The sequence below is a fragment of the Cydia pomonella genome, chromosome 12, assembly GCF_033807575.1.
Source record: "Cydia pomonella isolate Wapato2018A chromosome 12, ilCydPomo1, whole genome shotgun sequence".
NCBI classification, from domain to species: domain Eukaryota; kingdom Metazoa; phylum Arthropoda; class Insecta; order Lepidoptera; family Tortricidae; genus Cydia; species Cydia pomonella.
In genome coordinates, this window is record NC_084714.1 from 10,946,512 (window position 1) to 10,973,548 (window position 27,037).

A 27,037-nucleotide genomic window follows, 5' to 3' on the forward strand; every position below is an offset into this window, starting at 1 on the left:
TAAAACTTCTTGAAAGGACAAGTTTTCGTAACTGTTCTCTGATTAAATTCTTTGTAACGTTGACATCCATTCTAGTAACAAAAGAAAATATTTTACTTTTAATGCGCTCCAATATTACCTTGTTCTAATTTTTTTGTCCGAGAAAGTAGTAAACTGTATGATAAAAAAAATACAGAAAAGTATATTGGTCAAATTAAGTATAGGGAACAAAACATGACACGACGATCTCATGCGTAAAATAATAGATTGTAGGATTAAAAACCATCGCGGAATGGGACTAAGAAAAGTTACATGGATCAAATAAAGATTTTGCTAGACGTAGAGTATCACGTACCAGGAGATAAAGGAAATTGCATAAGATTGGATGAAATTGTAAAGGCAAAAAATTCTCTCTTAAATTTGAATGGAAAAGACTGTATAATTTATCATATATATATATATAATCGGAGTAAACTAAACATTATCAATATTATCAAATATTCATTCACAAATATTGATGAGCCCAACTCTAGTCGGTTGAGAACCGCCGACTTAATCCTGTTCATTTGTTTTGTTTTAATCTCCTATCACAACATTATGACATAACATAAACCTTCTCTTTAGCATAAATTAAAAATGCCTTCCATGGCATCTCCATCCTTTAATTTTTCCTTCTATTACAGTATTTATGTAATCGTCATATCGTGCCACCAATATGAAAAAAGAAGAAATCCTCTCCTGTTCCCAGTCATCGTCATAATAAATATATTTTTATCTCACGAAATTTAAACTTTTTCATTCGTTTTCTGTTCTGTTCAACTTCATACCTCTCATCCATCGCCTTTTCCTCTTCTAAAATGCACTGCGCGTGCTGTATTCAGGCATTTTTTAATCATACCGGATCCGGTCGCTCCTGAAAAGTGCCGGATCCGGCCGGATTACCGGATCCGCCGGACCGGATTGCAAATCCCTAACGCCAATGAAGCACTCCGCGGCCGCACGCCACGGGCGCCTGGTGGGGCGGGTTAAAACTTGAAATACGAGTATCTATGGGGGTAGGTGTGAGCCTATAGTGAACCGCTACGTCATCTGTCAAACAGCATCGCACTCTCAAATATTAAATAGGCTTCAAATAAGGTATTTCGCTTAATAAGCGTTTTATTGTAATGTAAAACGCTGCTATTAATGACTAATAAATAATTTGAAAAAATTTATACACATTTTAAATCATAAAAATGTACTTGCTATTGAGTGGTACACCTACCTGTTTTTCATTTTTAAATCCACCCATTTCTACCTATTTTTGCACCCTGTTCTACCACTTCGGCAAAATTGTATGTGACAACACTGCTCTTAAAATGAGATTTTCTGTTCTGTCATTGTCATGCTATCATGACAGCATGATGTGTCATTCGCATTGTGCTCAGAGGTTATAATTGTTTTGTTGTGAAAATAGAACTTAATGGCATTAAGCTAAAAAGATGACACAAACTAATGGAGCAAAAGTTGTACCACTACTCGAGGATTCTGTTGAGTGTTTATTCTTTTCGGCGAATTCAACAGATAATTTTGATTGGGATGCTTTGTGCTTGCAGTTGAACTCTGCCATACAAAAGTTATCTGCCAGTTATATTTGGCACAGGGATGAATTTAGAGTTCATAAACCGATTGAGTTTGCTACCAAAGAGGGTAAGTATCAGTAATAATGCTAGCGAATTGATAATATAGATAATTAAAATATAAAACATTATCAGTCTCTTAATAAGTTTTACAATTATTATATCTTATTTTTATTTGCTTACAGATATACCTGAATACCTTGCTAGCATCACATGTTTCGGTGATAACATTGAGGATGAGTGGTTCATTGTTTACCTGGTGCTGGAACTAAGTAAACAGTTCAAGAATGTAATAGTACAAGTTCGAGATGATGATGGTGAATTCTTGCTTATTGAAGCTGCAGATTACTTACCTCCGTGGGCAAATCCTGATAGTACAGATAATAGAGTAAGTTTATATTATTATTTCCGTACATTTAACACAACACTATACAAGTTAGTTAGGCGGTGTGATTACTTATTCTTATTCTGTAAAGACAGCAAATGGTCCAATTAGTGTTTGTTGATTTTAGCCTATGTTAGTACTTAATCAATCAATCAATTTTTCGTGTTATGGCTCCATGCAAGGTGTTGATGATTCTGCCAATGTCAAGGTAGGATAAGACACGGCTTGTGTATGAATCTTATCATATTATGGTCATAGACAGTGTTAACATTACATAGATTTTGTCCTTTGACAGAGCTTACACAACAAAGGACAATCAAGCTTATTAGCTATCATATTTAAGATGCTATTACTGCTCCCACATAAGGCTGTTTTCTTGTGCCATTAGTGGAAACATATATTGTTGCATACAGTTTAATTTTAGTAAAATTCCTTTATTATGATTGGACATTTCTTAAGAATTGGATAGGCAGTAGAATCTTTGTTTTATGGAGTTGAATGTTTTGTATTGGTTTTGAAAATTTAAATTCTGTAAGTAAATCAGCTCAATGTCACCATATTATTGTATTGTCACAACTTGCATAGAAGTTTCAGCCATACTGAATATTGGGCTGATGGTCAAATTTTATTTGACTTGCAAACATAAACACCTGTGAAATTAATTAAAAGCTAATTAAAACTAACAACTATGTTTTTAATACTAAATAAGTAGGTAATTTTTGTTTCAGGTATTTATTTATCAAGGCCAAATTCACATAATACCTCCTAAACTTCAAAGAGATGCCGAGTTAAAATTAAAAGATGCTCTACAGATGATTTCTTGTGCCTCCAATAAAACAGTGGCTTCTAATGCAATTCAACATTCAATTTTAAATAGAATTGGAAATTATCCCGAGAAAATGTATGAGTTATTTCATAGAACCGTGGTTAAGCTACCAGTGGATATTGCTGCATTAATTTCTCTTAAACCTGCTCTCATAGCCCCACTTGTAAACATATTCTGCAATCATGATGTCCTAGATGCAAAAGCTTGTAAGAGCATTGAGTATGAAGAGTGTGTTATTATTGGTATTCAATTTACCAAGTGTTTATATGCCATGCTAATGCATGCTAAACCACTGAAAAATATTAACTTTAAAGAAATGAATGACAAGAAATTTGTTATAGGTCACAAATTGACTGCAGGTTATCAAATTCTGATGAACAAACCCAATTTAGACATATTTTCATCAAAACATTTTAAAAACTTTATGAGCAAATTGAATGCTACTGGATATTTTAAAAATAACATTGAAGGCTCAAAAGACTACAATGAACTATTAAAAAATGCTAAAGAATTTTATTCTATTATGGAATGCCCTATAAATCCACAAGTGGCAAATGAAATCTCTAACTTGAAATTATCAACAGCGTTTGGTCAAACTAGAGAAGCATTACTACAAAAAAAATCAACTGGAGAAGAATTCAAACTAGATGATGAAGACTGGCTCAAGATTAATCCAGATCAATTAAATGAACTCCTTAGCTCAAGATATGGTAAAAGAACTAAATTTAATGATAATGAAACTTTAACTGCCAATAATATAACATCAAAATTGTCATCTTTTCTCATGAAAACATCAGATTTTGAAGGTATTGAAACTACTACAGATGATTCAATTGGAAATCTTGAATTTGATCCAGATGACTTTGTCAATTCCGTTCAGAAGATGTTAGATATGATTATGATTGGTAAAGAGGCTTCTGATAGTGATGAAGATAATTTTAGTAGTGGAGATGATATGGAGCATGATGAAGAATTAGAAGTTGTCAAACAAGAAGGATTGCAAGACAACAAGACAATATTGCAAAATATCATTCAAAGTATGAAAGAAGAAGGACTGTCTGGACCTTCCAGTAATTTAATGAAATCTGTTGGGTTTCAAAAAACAGATTTTTTGGACTCTGATGATGATGAGTAAAGTGCAATTAAACTATATGCAAATAACCTTAACCACACTTTAATTACATTACTTCAATTGTGTTTTGACCCTTACATATTACCCATAGATTTAGGTCAGTATCGCAGTCGTACTGATGGGGGCGGCGAGAGACTATCCCTGTGTATGTGCATGCGCACACAGACGCGTACCTACGCTATTTGCGCTCACGCCCTCGCGGGCTTCACGTGTTCTTATTCTTGCAAACTTATTCTTCGGTTATATTATAACTCGTTAGTTCGTTACCGCCACTAAACGCTTACTTATTCCCTGTTCTTGATTTTAGTTAAGGCGAGGGGTAGGACAAGCTCTTTCCATACAAACTTTGTGTGCGTTTTTCTTCGTTTGTGTCTGCGCTACACTTATTATTATTTTTTTTGGTAAATATGCTTATGTTTCTGTTAGCTAGGGCTTGATGTATTATTATTTTTTTTGTATTTTTTTTTAAATAACGAAAAATGTCTACATCAAGTTCTGCGTATATACAAGCGAAAAATTAAATTAAATGCTTTAGTGCCAAAACTAACGAATAAAACTTGCACAAGGTTTGTAAGGATGCATAGCTGAATGTGCAAGTCGCAAAATGTGCACTAATCCAAATCGCAGAAGGTGTAGATCGTAAAAAGAGCAGGTCGCAAAATGTGCAAATCGTAAAACGAGTAGGTCGCAAAATGTACAAATCGTAAAATGTGCACGTCGCAAAATGTGCAAATCGTAAAATGTGCAGGTCGCAATATGTGCAGATCACACTGTACTCGTAGATGAGAATGAGAAGTCTTCTTGAATTCTCTTCATCCGGGCGGGTCACGGGTGTTCAATACCCGAGTAGAGCCGATACCGCAGATCCGGACGTGAACTTAACCTGGACCTTAACCTTGTCCTAGAGGAAACGATTCTTGGCGGGCCCGTGTAGTTGTTAGTACGACTTTAAAATAAAAAGTTTTTCCATACGGAGGAAGATTAACTGTCAAAAATGTTAATAAGAGCACTCTATTAAAACACACTAAGGTCCATTTTCATTTGACAGGGTTGAAGGAGGAAAACGTGCCGAAAAAGAGAGCAAAAGAGACCACTGTCCTTTTCTAAAAGTAGTCATTGGTTAAAAAGAATAATCTATGATAGGTGAATATATTATATAAAATACGCGAAGAAAATAATAGAATAAACAAGGACATCTGAATATTTAATCAACGTTAATTTGTAACCAACACGGTAGCCATAGCAATACGATAGGAAGGGACGGTTGTTAGTTAATAGTTAGTTATATTATTATCTGCTTGCACATTTTGCGATCTGCCCATTGTGAGATCTGCACATTTTGCGATCTGCCCATTATGAGAACTGCACATTTTGCGATCTGCCCATTATGAGATCTGCACATTTTGCGATTTGCCCATTATGAGATCTGCACATTTTGCTGTTTGCTCATTGTGAGATCTGCACATTTTGCGATTTGCTCATTTTACCTAACCTGCACATTTTGCGACTTGCACATTCAGCTATGCATCCATTTGTTCGTAAGTGTGACAGGGAGGCAACACGTCGAACGTGGTTCGCGGTAGCCTCTCAGTTTATTTGACCCTCGCCATTTTGCGGATTTTCAATAGTACTAATTTATTTTACTGGCAACAAGTACTCTTTCTTTGTACTGTTTGACAACGAACGTTGGATGTCATCCAATGTCACCGATGTAAACAGAAAATATCTACGAATATATTCTAATATAAACTGTTTTATTACAAAATTGCCAATAAAAATTTCCAAACATGCGAAAAAAATTGTAGTCAATGCAAGACGAATGATTACATAGCATTCCAATAAACAATGTTTTAAAGTTGGTTGTTGACATGACCAGTATTGACATTTTATAGTGCGGTTGTATTGAACTGGTTAGTAGTTTGGTTTAAACTTTAATATTTCATTTAAGGTTTATGTAGATCGACGATAAAAAATATTTCTAAAAATAATGAGACGGTCTTGACTTTGCCACCTGTACAAAACAAAGCCCCGCACAAAAAGAGAATTCAAATAGACTACTTCGATAAATGTGCCATAAGGCGTGCGAAAACAAGTACCGAGTATCAAAACTCTGCTCACTGCTTTGAAAAAAGACATTGGATTTACAGGCAGCAGAGAGTACTTACGAAAACTGATGCACAGTATGGGATTCAAATATAAAAAATGTAGAAACCAACGTTCAATATTGATGGAGCGTTCCGATAATTCCGATATTGTGGTTTGGCGTAAAAGTTATTTGGATCAAATACAAGAAGTAAGGGATAAAAATATGCCTATAGTTTATTTGGACGAGACCTACATTCATACTTCTCTAGGGTCGGAAACGTGCATTTAACTCCTCTGGAGTTGCAGGCGTACATGGGCTACGGAGACTGCTTACCATCAGGCGGGCCGTATGCTTGTTTGCCACCGACGTAGTATAAAAAAATAAAGAATAAAAATAATTTTAAGAAATGGGTTACGCAAAAATTAATTCCCAATATTAGTGAACCCACATGTATAGTTATGGATAATGCCCCCAAAGATTGGTGGAGATTTAGAGACGTCACAGACCTGAACCAATATATGAAATAGACACGATTCTCTCCATATACCGACACAAAGTGATAAGATTACCGCCATATCACTGTGATTTAAATCCTATTGAGATGATTTTGGGGCATTATCCCGAATGAAGGTTGAGGGAGGCGATGGCTGAGATACGCGTCATACTCGTGAACGGGTGCTGTTTGTGGAGACTGGTCTGATTAAGGTAACTTTATTTTTGAGTATAATTACAGTGAGACACCTCAATCGGTTCTCGTATGTTTCTTTTATCCTAATGAATGTTTTAATTATACGGAATTTTGAGTCTTAGAGACTCTATACACCTCTAAGGATAATTTGATAAAAGTCATTTAGTTCTGACATTTAGAGATTTTTACACCTCTAAATAATTTTAGATTTTTTTTTTGTATCTTTTTATTATTATTATTATTTAAGTTATTTTTTGTAATTGTATTTTATACTTAATTGTTGATGTGCTTGTTTTTGCTTGTATGTAAATTCCACGTTGACGTGTAAAAGTGCCCTTGTGGCCTATTTGCTGAATGAATGGTGAAGTTGTAAAAGCTAAAGTGGCAACTAAAAATGTGTCTATCGACAATAAGGCTTGTTGAAGATAGTTTCAGGTATAAAACTTATTTTAATGTTGAGAATTTAGTTAAGTTATGTAAATTATTTTGAATTCAGTCTATATCATTAATAATAAAAATTTTAATAAATTATTATCGTATAGGAAGTAACTCAAGAAAATTGGAGCAATTGCTGTGACCATGTTAAAAAAATTGAAGACGATTATAGGAATAAAGGTCCTATAATCGAATTGGAGACTGAACGTTTTATAATCAGGTATAAAAATTTGGACTTCGTCGATCATTTGGAACCCACACGAATTGACGTATGCTTTACTGCTTGAGAAGGTCCAGAAAGCGTTTTTAAGGTTCCTTTATAAAAAAATATTCGAATTTTATCCGTACCTGTACCCGACAAAGTATCTTCTCGGCTCCCTCGGTTACAGTCAGCGTCAAATATTTTGTAGCAGTCAAAGTGGCCAAATAGTACTATTTGGCTACTTAGGTTGCTACAAAGTATTTGACGCTGACTGTACATTTCCTTGGAGGTCAGGCGGAATTACCAACTCCTTGTCATGGCATGCCGAGCCTTGCGTGGGGAGTCAGACTGTCCCGAAGTTGTGTCTGGTCTCGTGCGCCTGTTTGTTCCGGACGTCCCGAGAATGGCCCTCAGACCACGACAACGCGACCTGTTGGCCGTGCCGCCGGCGCGTACCGTATTGCGCAGGAACTCGCCGCTGCCCCGCGCCCTCTCACTGCTCAATGCGCTCCTGGCAACGACGCCTGAATGAGACCTATTTGCTTGGCGATGGGCGGCAGTGTATAGTGAATGCTTGAGATTCTGTGAGGCGATGGATGCTAGGTGCTCAACTGTTCCAATTTAATTTGTCAATGTGCTATTATTGTTTTATAATTGTTAATGCTTATAATTATTATTGTTGTTAGTCTAAGTTTCGTGACGCATTGGTTCTACTGTAATGTCATGTAAACATTTTTATCAATAAAATAAATAAAAATAAATAATCGAGGTTGGTGGTCCTGAAAGCGACACAACATCTGATGAAAATCAGAATTCGTCAGATTCAGAAAACGAAAAATATATAAATATTTAATATTTAAAATTCTCTGTAAGCAATGTTTTGACATTATACGAGTATCAACATGCAGCCAATGCCCACTACTCCGCTTATACATGACGTACGCACATTATTGCCATACGTAAGCTGTTTGCAGCGACACTACATATCTCAGGGTTATATAAACTGTTGTCAGGCTTTATAGAGAATGCCTTGCCCTACCCTGCGCCTTAAGAGTCCGCAGTAAGTTCGGTTTTCCATACAAAACATAGTTACGCTCTCATTTTAAAAAGACTAGCTATATTGACTGCTCTGAAACTTTGTACTTACAGTATAAGGTACTATATCTATGCCTAGTTTATGTAGCTTCAGATACCGTGAAACCAGCCAACGTTCCCCGCTTGGTTTGAGAAAACACGAATTTCTCAAAAAAGTTACCTATATGGCATGCTATTACTTTTTTATATATTCGAAATATGTACATTTGCAAAAGCCCATAGCCATCTTTTCTTACAAGCCAAAGAACGACACACAAAACCGCTAAACCTCCGACAGAATAACAACCTCGCGTTACCCACATCCAACCTAACGTTATATCATTCAGGATCTCACATGATGTGCATTAAAATATATAACAAAATTCCACAAGCAATAAAATCAATAGAAAAACCTAAATCATTTGAAACCGCCTAAAATAATTATTTAATAAATATAAGTTATTATTTTTTACAGGACTTTTGATGATAGGTACGTTTCATATCATGTTCAAGTCACTGAAAGAGTGACCACTAGATGGACGTCTATAAAAAGTTCTGAGGTATTAGACCGGTAGCCAGGAATAGATTTCCATGATCAATCGCCTCCCAGGCGATAATTCGTATAGTGGTTAACTGCTATGTATGATAAACCCACGTGAACGCAAGCTAAAAAAAAAAGTATTGGCATTAAGGGAAGTAGGTACATTTTAGTGTGGAAGTCCCTGACTTCTGAGATTGGCGCTGTACACAGTTATACTTATTATAGGTACTTCTGTTCAAGTCTGTCTTCCTATGGAGTTGCAGCAGGTGTACATGGGCTACGGAGACTGCTTACCATCAGGCGGGCCGTATGCTTGTTTGCCACCAATGTAGTACGTATTAACAAGTCTTTCGCCTTTATAGTTACACGTGATAATTGAAAGTTTGTACGGAACCCTCGGTGCGCGACTAAAACGAACTCGCTCTTGACCTTTTTTTTTTTTAATTCATGCATGATAGCATCTATAATTCTAAACTATCATCTGACAAAGTATCAGCCGCGGGAGGCGGTGACTCGCGATATATGCTCCTGGCCCGCGGTCTATATCTCAAATATCCCAACCATACAAAACCTACATACATTTGTTTGACGCATATGCTTAACGCTTTAAATGGAACTTGCGCCTTTAATTTAAACTCCCCCTCTTTCCGTATTTTTCCTAAATAATTCTTTAGGTAAGTATTTCAAGTACATATAGGTACTTATAGTTTAGATTAGTTTGCTATTTTGTCTACCATGTATACCTGTATAATCTATTTTTCAGCATTATTTTATTTTTGGATTTAATATTTTAAGATTTGTGTAACATTCTTTATGTAACAATGGAGAGCAAAACTAAAGTCTATTGTGAGGGTATAATAAAATAGAAGTAAAATCCAAAATGTATCGTTATAACCATAAATTTATTGCCACAGCCCAATGTACAACATACCATCCATACCTTTCCACAAGAAATATTTCCTTACAAACTAAAATGTGTGACTGTAAAAGCTTCGAAAAATATAAATATCTAAGTATGTTAGAGCATTAATTGTGCAACAATGAGTATACAGCTGCTTACCACTCAGTGGTATACAAAGTTACATTTCAAATGTGCAATCAATAATATATTACCTATAAAACTTCGTTTAGATATGTGTAATCTCAATGAAAACTCGTTTTATGAAAAAGTTTCCTCTACGGACGAGTACAGTCAGCATCAAATAGATAATGAAGGTCTAAGTGGTCAAATATATTGGATCACATCGTTATTTTTATGGTAATAAAGGTGTGTTATGATATATTTGCCTGCTGTACCCACATTAGATTTATTACAGATGGGCGTGAGCGCCGCCTGCCACCACGATGGTCTCGCCGGTGACGTAGCTCGCGTCGTTTGACGCTAAAAACGCCACAGCCGCAGCTATTTCCGATGGCTTTCCGAATCTCTGCATTGGCACAATTGATAAGCTTTGCTCTTTAGCTGCTTCTGAGCTGGTAATCTGCAATAATTTAAAAAATTGAATTTGAGTGTACATTTTTGATACTATCAAAAACATAAACACAGACTAAGATCAATTATTAAACATCAGAGTGTTAGCTAAATGTGTCATTCTCAATCAAAAGGTACCACATTGTCGCTTATGGATTCCGAGATATCAATGATTTTATAAATCAAGCCGAAACTGACGAAATTTTGTTTTGTTCAGAAACATCAGTCTCTAGACACTTAAAATAATCATGTGTATTGTTCAAAAGTTGCAATTTCCAGCGGTAACAGAAAAAACACGTTTAAAGTTTAATGACAAGGGTACCTTATTATCCGTCGTCCTTCCGATCGACAATCAAGTACCCTATTCGTTAAAAGAAGTTTAACGAATAGGGACTTGATTTAGAAGGCACGATATAAATAAATGTGACGTTCGTATTCAAACTGCTCGAGCATTACTGGTGCCGTTTTGCAGCGGGACATTACTGCCAACTGCATTGCTGCCGCAAATCTCAAAAACTCGATTTGTTTATTTATATATGCCAGATTACAGTACAAGACCAAAGCACTTACATATTACACTATATTAAACTATAAAAATCTTCATTTACAATAACAATATACATAATGGATATATACAGATGATTACTATAATTAGCTTATATCTAAAATAGGCCCTTGAGGTATTGTACCAAGGATGCTGGCGGCATTTCCTCGTTGTATCGCAATACTGACACGTTGTGCGAGGAAGCCGCCAGCTCTTCGGTCACCAGTTACGTCAACCAGACGTGTCGCGATTTCTCCAAAAAACTTGTGCGCGCTGGGACCCCATGGACTTAGAGTTTCAGTTTTAAATTAAGCCTTATTTCATATTCAAACGCTATAAATTGTATGTATATAGAGTGTGTGTCAAATTTCATTTAAATAATTGCCTACTTTATTGCAATGCTATGCATATGATACAAGATACATTTTTTACAGGGGAAACTTGGCGTGGGGCATGCAGTGTACATGGATAACTATTATAATTCAGTTGAATTGGCGGAATATTTACATATGTCACGGGGACCCTACGCAGTAACAGGAAGGGTAACCCAACAGAAGTAATAAAAAAGAAATTAAAAAGCAGGAAAAGTTGGCAATGTTTAATGATAGTGGCATATGTGTTACAAAGTGGAACGACCGCCGAGATGTTCTAATGATTTCGTCGGAACATAATAGTGAATTTGAAAACTACACGGGTTCAAATAATGTGACCAAAACAACCCCGGGTCGTACTTCAGTACAATAAACACATGGGCGGGGTCGACAAGCACGACCAAATGATGTCTTACTATAACCCCGAGCATAAAACCTTGAGATGGTACAAAAAATTGGGCGTGCATATATTTAGCACCATAATGTGGAAGTGTAATGCGCACTCTCTGTATAATAGGTATGGTGAGAAACCAATGCCCTTATACGATTTTAGACAAACGATTATTCGGGCATTAGTTTCGAGCCAGCAAAGGTGTAACAGACTCCCGCCTACTCTTGTCGACCGCCACGCATCTTTTAAATTACCCCGGGACCCTGTATCAAAGAACAGAAAATGGAAAAGATGTGCGCAGTGTTGGAAAACCAAAAAGGTGAGAGTAGACACGAGAGACTATTGCCCAAAGAGCCCAAAACAGCCAGGGTTATGTCAGGGGTTATGCTTTGTAGAGTTTCACAAAAATGTGTTATAAGTATTGTAGTTACCTAAGTAGATACATAGTCATAGACCTATTTTTATTTATATTGTTGTAATTACTATGTATTTGTATGTGTGTTGTTATATGTACGTACCTAAAAATAAATGCTGTTAATGAATCTATACTTACCTCTTTTATTTTATGTCCTACAAAAATAATTAACATACAAGTACCTGGGCGACCGAGCAAAGCTCGGATAGAAATACACTTAAATTGTAAAAAAAAGAATGCCAATTTTTTGTTAAAAAAATATATCACATAAAATAAGTAAGTATGTTTTAAGTTACAGCCAAAAAACTCAGTGGCCCTTATTTTCTTTTGAGGAGTATATATTGTTATCTCAAACATTAACTACATTTTTTTAAACTTGTCAAAAAACAATAAAAATTAAAATATATATACGTATCAGTATTGCGATACAACGAGGAAATGCCGCCAGCATCCTTGGTACAATGCCTCAAGGGCCTATTTTAGATATAAGCTAGTTATAGTAATCATCTGTATATATCCATTATGTATATTGTTATTGTCAATAAATAGATTTTTCAAATATATATATAAACTTGAACATATAAAAAAAAAACAATAGTTAGTCACCGGGCGGGATTCGAAGCCGTAACACTGGTTGTTTCTTGCCGTCCGCGTCTTTAACCCGCTGGACCAGACGGACAGTGGGCGGCAACACGAAATTAGCGACCATATTCTGCGTCGAAAGAAAAACGTATGAAAACTCGAAAACACGCGTTTTCCCAAACATAAGACTTATCTAGATCGATTGTTTACCCCCCAAAAACCCCCATATACCAAATTTCAGCGAAATCGTTAGAGCCGTTTCCGAGATCCCGGAAATATATATATATACCTATATAAGAAATACAAGAATTGCTCGAAGGTATAAGATTACCTCTACATATTTATTTTAACAAAATAAATATTTTACAAAAGTCTATCAAAAAGAATATTGGCTAAACAAAATTCATGCATGACGCCATCCAAAATGTACCACTTCACGGGCGCGCGATACTGCGCACCGCAGAGCCAGCCACTGAGTAACGCCACAATGGCATGACACTGCGACGGCAAGTTGGAATGTATGGTAGCGCGCCGTACTTGCTTAGTGAGTTCGGGCGTAGCGCTGAATGGGTTAAAAAAAGTTTATTTAACATTGTAGCTGTTACGTTTTAATTATTATTATCCCTACATTATTAACGTCCAAGGGCAATATAAGTTAGCAGAGAGCTTGTCCATTTTAAGATTTTTAAGCCATAAACTATTTTTTTTTTTATTTCGCATTTCGTTACCCTACGTGCCTTTTTTAATAATCTCAATTATATGTTAAATATTAGAGATTACATGTCATTTGTTAAGGAATATAATGATTAAAGAACATTTTAAATCGCTATCTCCATAACTTCGCACTAGAACTTGGTCTTTTAAACTTTCCAACTTTAAAATCGAAAAAAATTATTTGCATGGCACGTTTTCAAAAAATCCTAGAAAAATAAATACGAAACTTAGAGGCCTGATTCTTTTTGCATATAAAAGAACATGTTTTGAACTATATGCTAGTACTCGTAGGTATAACTCAATGCCGACAATAAGTTACCTTTTGAATGAGAATGATACAAATGTATTATTTATAGCTATTCTAGAGGACAGATATGGTTTATACTTACAGCTGAAGCAAATTTCGTAGCAACAATGCCTGGTGCCACACAATTAACTCTTATGTTGTCAGTCACGACTTCATTTGCGATTGCCTTGGTCAATCCCAACAATGTTGTCTTACTCACGCTATATGGACCTAAAGGCTGTAAATATATATATTCTATGATAGTAGTTTATGCGACTGTTACATAATGAAAGGCATTCATAGTAGTAAAGGAAGTACAGTAAGTGTTTTAATGCCTAATTATGTACTTATGGTTAATTACATTGCTTAGTACACATAATTAACTCTTTATGATGTGTTCAGGAACGGTACGTTCCATAACTCGTAACAAAACGTCATCTCAACGGTATAACAAATGAGGTCAAATTAAATTGGTTTGATTTTAGTGGTATTCGTTATCTGTATGTTTAAAATATATATATATATATATATATATATATATATATATATATTTTTTTTTTTTCGCGCAGAGGAACTTTGTTAACCAAACAACTTATGTTTAGATATGTTTATGCTGGTCGAAATTGCGGTTTTGAACGCTTCATATGCCGATTATGATATTAAAGTAGAAAAGCGTATATAATAACCGAGTCATTAAGGCACCAAATCCAATACTTACAGACATTGGTTGATATCCAGCTATAGATGAAATAAATACAATGCTGCCTCCCCCTCGCTTAACGAGATTGGGGTAGGCTTCCTTAGCTAATAACCAAGAACTTTTCACATTGATTTCAAATATTTTGTCCCAAACATTCTCTTCAGTCTGAAACAAAAAATATTTGGAATAGATAAAGAAAGATATAAACGTCACTCGGTCAGTGTGTTTGGTACAGCCGTTAATCGAATAGTACATCAGAGTGTACAAATTCCCACTAACATGTATAGACACGCGCACGGTGGGCTGAAAATCGGCCTTCATAGAAATAGAAACCGAAGTCTTAAATTTGAACTTTTTTTTATTGGAATAGCTTTTGTTGGGTTTTATTATGTCCCAAAATTAATCTTAGCTAATTTGGTTGGAAAAATAAATAATTATATTTTTTTTTTTCAAAATCTTTGTATGGCGCGTATCAGAAAAATCGAGTTTTCTCCGAAAATAAAAAGTTAACCGTAATATCCTGACAGATGATTTTAAAACCAATTATTCTTGATTTTTCCACATAGTTAGAATTTTCCTACGGGGTGCACTTTTTTTCAAAATCGATATTTTTTTTTTGTTATTATTTTTTTTTATTGTAATACGGTTATACTCGTTACTTTGACTACAAAAAATAAATTTGAGTTTGATCGAACCAATAACCTACGCGTAGTGAATTTTTGTTCTAATCAAATGTATGTAACATTTGTTTTTCTTGAAAATTTGATCAATCCAGGTATGCTATAAGTGAACCACGTATAGTTTTGAACAGGCTGTGAGTAAAATAGGATTTGTAAAATGAATATAGGATAGGTATAATAACTTGATTTCCCTTGTAACTAACTGGCTTGCATTAAGGGGTTACCTCTACCTGGTCCCAATGACCTTCGATCCTAACTGTAACTCTCCGTTTTCTCATGATGTCCATGCCTTATCGTATTAAAAATGAGGTAGTTTGACAAATTAGAACTACAAATCTTTGAAATTTACTAGACACAGTGAACTGCGATGACTTGACTTTGACTTATTGTCCTATGTCCCCTAGATGGGGCAGACGGCGTCCACAGTGCGCCGCCATCTGGATCGATCTTGAGCTTCGTGCTTGAGTTCGCTCCAAGTCTTCCCAATAGCCTTTGCCTCTGCAATTATAGTCCGGCGCCAGGTCTGCTTTGGACGGCAACGTTTCCTCTTTCTTTGGGGATTCCAGTCTAGGGCTTGCCTCGGTATGTGGTCAGGATTCCTTCGGAATGTATGCCCAATCCAACTCCATTTCCGGCGCTTGATATGCTGGTCAATCGGGGTCTCATTGCAGCATCTCCAGAGGCTGGTATTAGAGATTTTCTCGGGCTAGTATATACCAAGAATGCGGCGGAAGCAGCGGTTAACACAGACTTGTAGCTGGCGCGAGATGTCTTTTGTGACTTTCCACATCTCGCATGCAGCAATGGTGAGTGAACTGCTATGGCTTCCCTTTAATGGTTTTCTTGTCGTACAAGCACCATTTTCTCATTGCTGAGGACCGCGACCACATGTAATTTGTCTCCATTTCGTGTGGTCAAAAGCCGTGTGGACTGAACGGTGCAGACTGCTTGCCAGGCCCCATCTTCATAACGTTCAACCAGCTCACACATGCTCCACCCCGAGCACGTTTGCCATTAATTCGGCGGTAAATCGAGAGCCGAAACGGGTTTGATCTTCTAGCTGTCCAACGTACAACGTAATTCTCACGAGCGACAACTAGGGAATGCAAACCGGTTTTAACCGAAACCGAAAAAACCGGGTTTTTAGAATTTGAAAAAACCGGTTTCGGTTTTATTCGTTTTTTTTATTTATTTAACTAAGTTGCATGTTTTATTCATTATAAGGGTGTAAATCGGTCCTAAACCGGTTGAATCGACATCAAATCAAATAATGTGGTGTTGTGTTAGTTTGATCAACAAACCAAAAAAATAATTTTATATAATTGGTTTGTTCCTATTCCTAGTTACAAATAACATTAAGTCATTTGACAATTCCCATACAATACAATAAAATAGTCAGATATTCTGTCTTTAATTTCGTGATAAAATCGTGTATATACGAGGGCTGCTATTTATATATCCGGAAACCGGGATTACAATCTTCTTAAATAGTATATTTGACCTCCATTGTAAAATTTGAACTTGTTTAAGTACTGGCCGGTATATTTTTTATTTCTTATTAACGCTAGTGTTTTGTTTTTGACGGGTTTTAAATGTCATCTCGCTGCAAGAATGGAACTCACTCGTGAAAATATTCGTGCTATGATTTATTATGATTTTCGGCGTGGTTTAACGCAACAGTGCATAGATCAACTAACTTCAACTTTTGGGGATGAAGGGATCTAAAACTACTGTGTATCACTGGTTTAGTGAGTTCAATCGTGGACGTAGTATGCTTACGGACGAAGTTAAGGCAGGTCGCCCGAAATCGGTCGTTGTACCACAAAATATTGAGGCTGTGCGAAAACTTATAATGGACGACCGACATGTTACGTACCGCGAAATAGAGTCGACTCTGGGTATTTCTATGACTAGCATTAATAGCATATTACATGATCATTTAGCTGTAAAAAAAATTTGTTCGTTGGATACCGCACAACTAACTAAGGAGCAAAAAGATGCTCGCGTTGAATGGCGCAATAAAATGTTAAAAAAATATAACCGTGGTGACTCAAAGGCCGTTTATAACATCTATACAGGTGACGAATCCTGGATCTGCATGCGATCCCGAAACGAAGCAACAATCAACGGTATGGGTGTTTCAAAATGAGCCGAACCCTACGAAAGTTACTCGTGCAAAAAGTACATTGAAACAAATGGTGGCCTGCTTCTTCGGTATTAATGGCCATGTAGCTACAGTGCCACTAGAAAACCGTAAAACGGTTAATTCAGATTAGTACACGACCATTTGCTTACCGGAAGTATTTGAACAAATTCGTAAAACTAACCAGCGACGAAGAATCATTCTTCATCATGACAATGCCAGCTGTCATACGCCACGCGAAACAACTCTATTTTTGGAAGGTCAAAATGTGGAATTAACGGGTCATCCGCCGTACAGCCCTGACTTGGCACCCAATGATTTTTATTTATTTCCCAATATAAAAAATAAATTACGCGGTCAACGATTTTCGACCGCTGAAGATGCTGTCGACGCATTCAAACAACACGTTATGCAGGTACCTCAGGCGGAGTGGTAGAAGTGCTTCAAAAATTGGTTCACACGAATGCAAAAGTACATAGATCATCAAGGGGAATACTTTGAAAAACAATAAAACCATTTTCAGCCGTGTACGTTTGTTTTTTTTGTTTCCGGATATATAAGTAGCAACCCTCGTACTATACTAGCATTCGTTTTTACACGTGAAGCAATCTTTTCTTTATTCCATGGCGATGAATTAAAGAATTGTTGATTCTAAAAACCGAAACCGGTTTTAACCGGTTTCGGTTTTTTTTTTGTGGTAAAACCTAAGAAAAAACCGGTTTTGAAAAACCTCCGGTTTTTGCATACCCTAGCGACAACCTTTGCCACGTAAAACTATTGAGGCTCCACGTTTCGGTTAGGTTCGGCAACGTTGCAGGCGTACATAGGCTACGGAGACTGCTTACCATCAGGCGGGCCGTATGCTTGTTTGCGACCAACGTAGTATAATAATAATAGTAATAGGGCCCCGTTTTACCCTTTGGGCATGGAACCTTAAAAAATATATATATATACCTTCTCTAAGAGCTCACTAGATGTCGCCCTTAAATAAGAATGTCTTTTACTTTTGTCCGTTTGTGCCTATGACAGCAATCTGGCAAATCCAATATTACATTTGGACATAAATAGCAGTAAAGTAACAGGTTTCATAGACTCTGACCACACTAACTTTACACAGACTTGCTTGACAGTAAGAATGCATACATATCCCTATAAGCTCCATATGTGACATAACACTTGATACAGCATAATAATCGATCCTTTGCCATCATGTTTTCTCTCATATTCGTCATGCTACATAAGTCAACCTCAGTACTTTTTCTACTGAGACTGACTGAAATAACACAACATGTATTTCTGTGAAAATACTATGGTAAAAGATTATTCACTGCTTCTGCAGTATCTACAGTATTTTTTTAACACTATGAAATTAAAACTATGTGAGTTAGTTGCTCACCTCCAAAACTGGTGACACTCCTGGATTAACTGCAGCATTTGAGACTAGTATATCAAGACCTCCAAATTTCTCATTAGCCTGGAAATTAAAAATTTAAAAAAAATGTTGCTGAAGGTAGGTACAAATTGGTTGCAAATTGATTACTAGTTAGGCCTCTTTATAATATATACGACCCTGCTTATGAAGCCTGGTTCTGGGTTTGAATCCCAGTAAGGGCATTTATTTATGTGATGAGCACAGATATTTGTTCCTGACTCATGGGTGTTTTATATGTATTTAAGTATTTGTATTTAACATATATGTATTATTGTCCTATAATATTATTTACACAGAAATAGCAATGGATTGGCCCTCAGGGAACATAATACTCACTTATCCAAAATGACCCTGAACTAGGTAGAGGATACCCAGCTAACAGAAATATGGACATCCTAAATTCTTGGTGGGGTAAATGTGTTGAGGATGGGGTATTAGGAGGGGACAATAGCCCAGGACGAGAGTAAATCAAAGAAGAGGATTCAAGCCCTACAGCCAATTAGATAGTAACAGGATAAAAAGAAGAAAACTCTTGTAACTGAAGATATTGGACCATTGAAAGTCTACATTACTGAGTCTCTGTTCTAGTTACAAGATAAAATAGTTAGTAATTTATAGTCTAAAATTATTCCTGTGGAATTAAACTTACAATATCAAACAATTTCTTCCTCTGTTCAGCATTCCCAACATGGCATACAACACCCTCTACGGTAATTCCTTCTTTGCGAAGCTCATTAACTGCTTTCTGGACATTGTTCTCTTTTCTACTACATATTACCACTGATGCACCTTCATTTCCAAGCCTTTTTGCAATGGCATATCCTATACTATAACACAAAGATTTGTTACATTGAGTGTTTTGCAAAAAAACATTAAGTAATTTGCTTAAGTTTTCTTGTATTAAAAATATTATCTAGTGGCAGACACTTACCCGTCAGTTGAAGCTGTGACTATGGCAACTTTCCCCTTTAGTCGATTATTCCATTCAGCACTAACACTGTAGGGCTTAACTGAGGTGAAGCTTTTACCCCCCATTGATAATATTCCCAGGGAACGAATCATTTGAATAGGTGTCCCCGAGTACCTTTTATTATGATTAAATTTATTAAGATCGATGTGTGTGACCGAGTGCCCAGTATGAAAAGTCCTTTTTTAATCAAAAGGAAATAATATCTGGCTTAATTTACTTGATAAGAATGTCATAAATTTAACGATAAAAAGTAGCAAACAACAAGTGTTTCGCGTTCAAAGTTCATTTTGAAGTTTTAGTTTTTCACTTCTTGTCAAGCAAGTTGCTAAAGGCCCCCTCACACTTGGGCAAGGCATAGATGATAGGATCTTATAGATGCGCTATACAGATGCGCCCGTGTGGGACAGAACATATGCAATGCGACCAATTTTAAAACTCGTTTTAATATTCCTGACAACATACCAAAAATATCCTACGTAATTTGGTCGGGTAAAATTTTCAGGGGAATAAAAAAATATATAGCTGTGACAAGGACAAACCACAGACCTTACACGCTTATCATATAGTTCTGCGGGCCTACCGCGAAAATCGAAATTCGTCAATTGCGGGCATTTTTCTCTGTCACTCTAATTACGTCTTAGTGAGAGTAAAAGAGAAAGATACCCGCAATTTGCGAATTTCTGTTTTCGCGGTAGGCCCCCTGGTATCATATCTGGTTAAAATCGCGGGAAACCGTTGGTTGAGGGCAGCGAATAACCGTTCGTTCTGGAAATCCTTGGGGGAGGCCTTTGTCCAGCAGTGGACGTCTTTCGGCTGAGACGAAACGAAACGATATAGTTCTGTGGAACAAACAATAATCACGCTTTCTCTGCTACTCCAACTGAAAGTTCCAGAGCATCTCGTTCGGACATCTGCCGGCCACGGACCCAGAGAATTAACCGGATAGTGTACATTGACCAAAAAGTCCACATGAGAATTCAAAGTGGGCCGTTGCATCTCTTTCTAATTAGGGTGACCATAAGTCACATGTATGTGGGATATTTGAAGGCCAAACACGACCAGACCCACAGACGAGCGTATTTTGTAAAATGGTTCATTTTTCATTCAAGATTACGACGTAACTATTAGTATTTATTCAAAAACTGGTAACGTTCTTAAATATAATATATGCTGATATTAGCAAAGGCAAGGAAATGGTAAAAGTTCCTAAACGTTAACCTTATGTCTAAAGTGTCAATTCTTCAATCACTTCTATGGGCAATTTTTGACGTCAAAACTGTGGAGAAAATGTTTTTGGAATTTGGTTTTATTGAGCTTATATATCGTATTCTAACACAACAAACAAATTTAACGATTTCCTCTCGTAGTGAGGTTTAAAATGAAAGTTTATTTTAGTCGTAATGGCTGTTTTTTGTCGCAGATTTTTTTACAAGTATGGAAAGTGCTTATTGATAACAATTTTGATCGCATTTTTTGCTCAAATTCTCATCGCTATTAATTATTTTCCTTCTGCTAATGACAACTTACTGTACAATGCACACAAATCTTCTGCCAAGCAAGAGATTGGAGACGTTTCGGCTCGAAAAATTGGTCCGGGTTTCGACGATGACGAGGATTTCCCGGCGAAAGCAAAGGCTCAGAATAAACCTGTCGCTCGTCTGCGGGTAGAAGAACTAGATTTTAAGCCAATTTGCGATATAAGAAGTCGAGAAGCGATATCTGCTATTCACAGGGCCAAGACACAATCATGTAAGGAACAAATAGTTAATAAAACTTGCTTGATTCAGGCTGGAAGTTTTTACCCCAGATCATTACCAAATAATTGCCAAGGCAAAGGAATGACTTATGGAAAACATTTAGGTTGTTACCAAGATGAGAAGAAGCTGAGAATACTTTCTGGTTTTTATGGGAATTATGCTAACACTAATTCTAGGGTGGCTTGTTTGAATATTTGTGTACAAGCAGGATTTCCTTATGCTGGAGTTCAATATGCGTAAGTATTTTGATAGAAACTGTATTTCTTGTCTGTATGCCTGTTTCTGCCTAGAAATACATTATTTAAATTATTGTAGCTATATCACTTTCATGTTAGTTCCATTCTAATAATTTGATCCACAAAAAACATAATTAGTGAAGCAATGATTCAATATAAAAATGTTATTCTAGAAGTTTAAAAGACATTGTTTTTTATTGCAGTTCAGAGTGTTTTTGCGGAGAGAATGTTCCTTCTGCGTCAGCCAAGATTTCTGATGCTGCTTGTGATATGAAATGTCCTGCTGACCCCTCCAGTACCTGTGGTGGCTATTTTACAATGAATGTATTTGAAACAGGACTTGCAAGTAAGTGTCTACAAAAAAAAACCATTTTCATACAAATCATATCATACGCTTCAACACAAATGCAATCTGAAGGTCAACAATAAACCCTTACTGAATTTTTATTGGCTATGTCCTTATCCTTGTATATAAAGGTGCATGTAGTTGAGTAAGTCCACTATATTTAATTCCTTTTCAAACATTTGCTTGTGACACTTTTCAGAATTCAATTCAGTTACTCCAGCAGTTTCAAGCAGCACAAATCAGTCAGTCAGAATTATATTTCTTTTGACATTAAATGGGCGTGCATTACGACAAGTTCACAGACTAATCAATGCTCTCTACAGAACCAGCCACTATTTCTACATACATATTGATGCGGTAAGCAATTGACTTGTTTAGATATTTGTATACATATTTCTTAGGGAGAGGCTCATTTAATGCCATAGGCATTTATCATTTCATTTATCGGCCACAATATGAGATAGTTAATAAGATTAACAATGTCATATGCGCCTGTTGCAATAAGTAGTGCTGCAGTGGCGGGGCAAGACCAAAACTATGTGGGCAAGATAAGTTTTGCAAGGCCCTCTGGTGGAGCAAGAAATAACGAACATTTTTATGTTGTGTCTGAGTTATACTTATTTGAGGTGCGAGGCCCCTCCAACCGCGAGGTCGTAGGTAGACAATAAGCTCCAATAACATGTTGACAAAGATTCGCTTTGTTGTTTGTGATTGTGATTTATTTGATTAATAGAAGGAAAGGGATGTATCACGATTTTTTTTGCAAATTCCATGTTCAAGTTATGTAAAAGATTTGTAACATGTAATTGCTGTCTGTGAACTCCTTGTTTGTTAGTAAGAGAGGTAAACAGAGATTAGATACAGACTTTAATAAAACGCGACCCATACATGCCATTGACAGCAACCGTCGTTAATTTATGTGTTTCTTACATATTCTCATATATTGTATTAATAATTTTAAATAATTACTTGTTTCAGCGGCAAGATTACTTGTTTAGGAAACTGTTAGCTCTTCAAAAACAATTCTCAAATATCAAACTGGCCCGAAAAAGATTTTCCACCATTTGGGGTGGAGCATCTTTGCTTACTATGCTTTTAACATCTATGAAAGACTTTATAAACTTTGGTTGGCAATGGGACTTTGTTATCAATTTAAGTGAGAGTGACTTCCCAATCAAATCTTTAGAAAACATGGAAAGCTTCCTATCTGCTAACAAAGGTCTCAATTTTGTCAAATCCCATGGAAGAGAGGTACAAAGATTTATTAAAAAACAAGGACTGGATAAGACTTTCATTGAATGTGAAACTCACATGTGGCGTGTAGGTGAAAGGAAACTACCTAGAGGAATAATCATTGATGGTGGAAGTGATTGGATAGCATTGTCACCTGAATTTGTCTCTTACATAATAGGTGAAAAAGATGAATTGCTAGCTGGATTGGACATTGTTTTTCAGCACACACTCTTACCAGCCGAATCATTCTTTCACACAGTTTTAAGAAATTCTCATTTTTGCAATACTTATGTAGACAACAATTTGCATGTGACCAATTGGAAAAGAAAATTAGGCTGCAAATGTCAATACAAACATGTGGTTGATTGGTGTGGATGCTCCCCTAATGATTTCAAGACTGAAGACTGGCCAAGAATTCAGAATACTCAAGACAGACAGTTATTTTTTGCAAGGAAATTTGAGCCTATTATTAATCAGGAAATTATTACTAGAGTTGAAAGTTTCATTGGATTAAATGATCATCACCTAATACAGAATTTGGAAGCTTATTGGCAGAGCATCTACAACACAGATGATCTAACAGCTAGCACTGACGACACCCTATTAACGCATGCAGAAAGCATAATTCGACAAAATGCAAAAATTCTACTTGATAAGGGATGCTCGTTAGATACCGATGAGATTATTGAAATAAATACGTATAACTTTGCAGATGTATATAAAGGAAATCTGATATTACATAAAGTATTTACGGAAAATGGAGAAAATGTGTTGATGGAGACTTGGTATAAGCCACAAAAACATTTAGAATTAAATTTTGAAAGTAGTTATGTAGACAATGTTAAGATATTTAAAGTAAGCTCACAGTATGACCAAAAGGAAATGATTTTTAGAAATTTAGGTTCTATTTTGGGTCCTTTATCTGAACCAAATTTGTTGTATCGGTTTGCACCTCACTTTGACAAGCAGTTTGAGAATTTAACTGTTCTCTGGATGGATCCCGCGGGGTTAATAGCGGATATTAATTACATCCATCTAGAAGAAAATAATCTTACCAATTTTGTCAAACCCACCCTCAAGGTGCCACTGTTGCCTGGAGTTTGGAAAGTTGGTCTTTTTGAAAGTAAGTCAAATTTAATAGCATTAACAAAATTCCTTATTACACCGTTACAGTATTTCTCGGGGAAGGAACTTTCTCACCAAGAAGCAAATATAATACACAGTGGGTCACAGAGTGCTTATAAAAACTTTACCTACATAAAGCCTATTAACTTTTTGCCTGGGCCTGATGACAGTTTATTGTTACAAAAAATATCTTCCTCCAATACCAAAAGAATACAGCAGGATTTGAGAGAGTGGATAGATGGATTAACTTCAGAGTTTTACAATGTTTTAGGTTCATGTGTAGCTCCAACTAGTAATAGTCCGGACAAATCGTTTATTTGTGGTAAGCATTCATTTGAATACTGCAAATCCACAGAATGGAGCTCCTTGTCACCAGATCCTAAAGGGTCTATAGGTAAATTAAACATTAAGACTGGTCGCCTTGAAAGGGTATGACGAATACACAATCTTGTATTGTTTAATGAAATAAATGAAATGAATACTTGAAACAGATTGATAAATGAGTGAACGTATGATGAAAGTATTATGAGTTGTGACGGTATAAACGGTTATGGTTATATTAGTTAAAATATTTGTTTGAATATGTTTTGAAGTCGTTAGTTAAATATACACAAAGCGAGCCGCCAGTGTAGACGTGTAAGACGTGCCGAATCCAAATACTACGATGGGTGTATCCCATTTGTCCCATGGAACTGTGAAACCGTTAAGTAGTAGTACCTAATAGGTAATAAAATTATAATATAAATTGTGAAAATAAATGCGAGTCACATCGAACAATCAAAAAGTAGGCACCAATATACACTATATACAGTACCGGACAATAATATATCACCTTTGTGTTTTTTGTATGAGTATGTAAAGAGTAAATAATATAGGTTAATTTGTATATTGCATATTTTACTAGTCATTTTTTACAAATATATGATAAATACTTCAAAGAAATACTGTGAATTACAATAGGAGATTCAGCATATTACTAAAAAAGCTCCAATAAAAAAAATTAAGGTAAAAAACACTCACAAATTTAAAAAATAAGTTATATCGTAAAGACATGGAGGTGATATATATTATTAGCCGGTACTGTACCTACAGATGGACCTCAAAACGTAAACTAAAGCCCATGATAATATCGGCTCAACTAATGAGAAATAGTATGTAACAATGCTTAATACGTTTATTTTGTGGTACGTTTTTAGAATCAACCTATTAGTATTTAGCATGCTTTTTGGGTCTATACAAGGTCAATGTGATTTTTAAACGATCGGCAACGCACATACACCCCCGAAGTTGCAGGCGTCCATAGGCTATCGTGATCAGCGGGCCGTATGCTTGATTGCCACCGAATAAATGTTGAGACGACCGTCTTTTTTGTCGGTATGTCCGTCATAGGGCGAGAATTCTTATTTGAATACGTAGATACCTACTAGTACGACGCTCAGAGATAGTCAGAAAGGAAGACCTTTGCTCTTCTGGTGGACTATGTGTACAAACACAAACGCAAAAGTTACAAGCAACGAAAGACCTTGTAGACGGTTTTTTCCATATTGACCTCAATTATAGAAGGTGAACTCCATTACATTTCTATTAAAAATCGGTTTTAGTTGGTACCGTTATCCAAAAAAACAAGTTATGCTATCCCAATTCATCCATTTAAGGTCTGTTATAATATCGAACAATTAATTATTGATTTATGAATGAATGAATATTTTTATTTCATGTAACACATGGACACATATTTTTATTAGTAGAACTTACAAACTAAGGGGTTAGTAGGTACAGCAAACATTAATTTAAAATAAAACAACACTGATGGGGGAATGCAATCCCTCACAGTGCGACAAGTAGGGACAGTCAACCCTATCCTCTATCATTCGTAGGATGCTGTTGGGACTGCCACGCACCCGGCGCACCAGGGATGCTGCGCGTGCACGCATGGTAGTATAAAAACAGTCCACGCGCGCCGTCATGAACATCCCCGATGCGCAACAGAAACGGGGCAGCCCCATCAGCACCCGGAACGCATTATTGTACTGGACCCTAAGGGCCCCGTATGCCCATATAATGATGATATGAATTATCCTTTTTCACGCCAATGATGAATATATCCGCAGCGTATGTCCAACGCCGAAGATGGATTAATCCGTCAGACCACAGAGCAAGATAGACCTACGTGTATATACATAAAGTTTAATTTCTGTTTTAAGACTTCGGTCACGTGGCGTCTGAGTGACAGCTTTTGAGTTTGACACCGTCGAAAAGGCTATAACGCCACATAAATGACCCTGAACTTTATCATTGACGTCGCCATAAATTTTGCAGTGATGGAGCATCACTCAAGTTAAAATAGTACATTACGATACAAGTGCGAAAAATAGGAAATTCGAAACGAGTGGCGATAAATTAAAACACGACCGAAGGGAGTGTTTTAAATCGACACGAGTTGCGAATTACCTATTCGCACATGTATCGTACAACGTTTTACAGTACATATGGCCCTTTAAATGTTCGACACAGTAACGTAATATGCTACTTCTCGCACTAGTGCTATAAAGTAGCCCCATATGTACTGTAAAGGTAATTTAATTCTTCGTAGAATTAGTCAGTTCGTTCAGAATTATACATATATGTAACTTGTTGAATAAATAAATATGTTCTGTAACTCGGTTCCATATTG

The 27,037-nt window shown here is 36.2% G+C and overlaps 3 protein-coding genes and 1 long non-coding RNA gene across 4 annotated transcripts; 3 read left to right on the plus strand and 1 right to left on the minus strand.

Annotated features, from left to right (window-relative positions):
• The first annotated feature begins 1,352 nt into the window (after positions 1–1,352).
• Positions 1,353–3,976, plus strand: LOC133523528 (protein ecdysoneless homolog). Its single transcript, XM_061859174.1, has 3 exons — positions 1,353–1,668; positions 1,784–1,986; positions 2,712–3,976. Exons 1-3 carry the CDS (start codon positions 1,461–1,463, stop codon positions 3,942–3,944), a joined length of 1,644 nt encoding a protein of 547 aa, XP_061715158.1. The 5' UTR covers positions 1,353–1,460; the 3' UTR covers positions 3,945–3,976.
• A 1,279-nt stretch (positions 3,977–5,255) lies between these two features.
• On the plus strand, positions 5,256–12,290 carry LOC133523538 (uncharacterized). Its single transcript, XR_009800238.1, has 2 exons — positions 5,256–6,732; positions 11,417–12,290. It is a non-coding gene; the product is annotated as an uncharacterized LOC133523538 (long non-coding RNA).
• On the minus strand, positions 9,851–19,998 carry LOC133523532 (dehydrogenase/reductase SDR family member 4). The gene is made up of 6 exons (XM_061859179.1): positions 19,628–19,998; positions 19,346–19,523; positions 18,661–18,738; positions 14,460–14,606; positions 13,845–13,979; positions 9,851–10,448 (listed from the first exon to the last, which is right to left on the minus strand). Exons 1-6 carry the CDS (start codon positions 19,756–19,758, stop codon positions 10,278–10,280), a joined length of 840 nt encoding a protein of 279 aa, XP_061715163.1. The 5' UTR covers positions 19,759–19,998; the 3' UTR covers positions 9,851–10,277.
• An 851-nt stretch (positions 19,999–20,849) lies between these two features.
• LOC133523527 (xylosyltransferase oxt) lies at positions 20,850–27,037 on the plus strand. Its single transcript, XM_061859173.1, has 4 exons — positions 20,850–21,659; positions 21,863–22,005; positions 22,205–22,362; positions 22,984–27,037. Exons 1-4 carry the CDS (start codon positions 21,067–21,069, stop codon positions 24,796–24,798), a joined length of 2,709 nt encoding a protein of 902 aa, XP_061715157.1. The 5' UTR covers positions 20,850–21,066; the 3' UTR covers positions 24,799–27,037.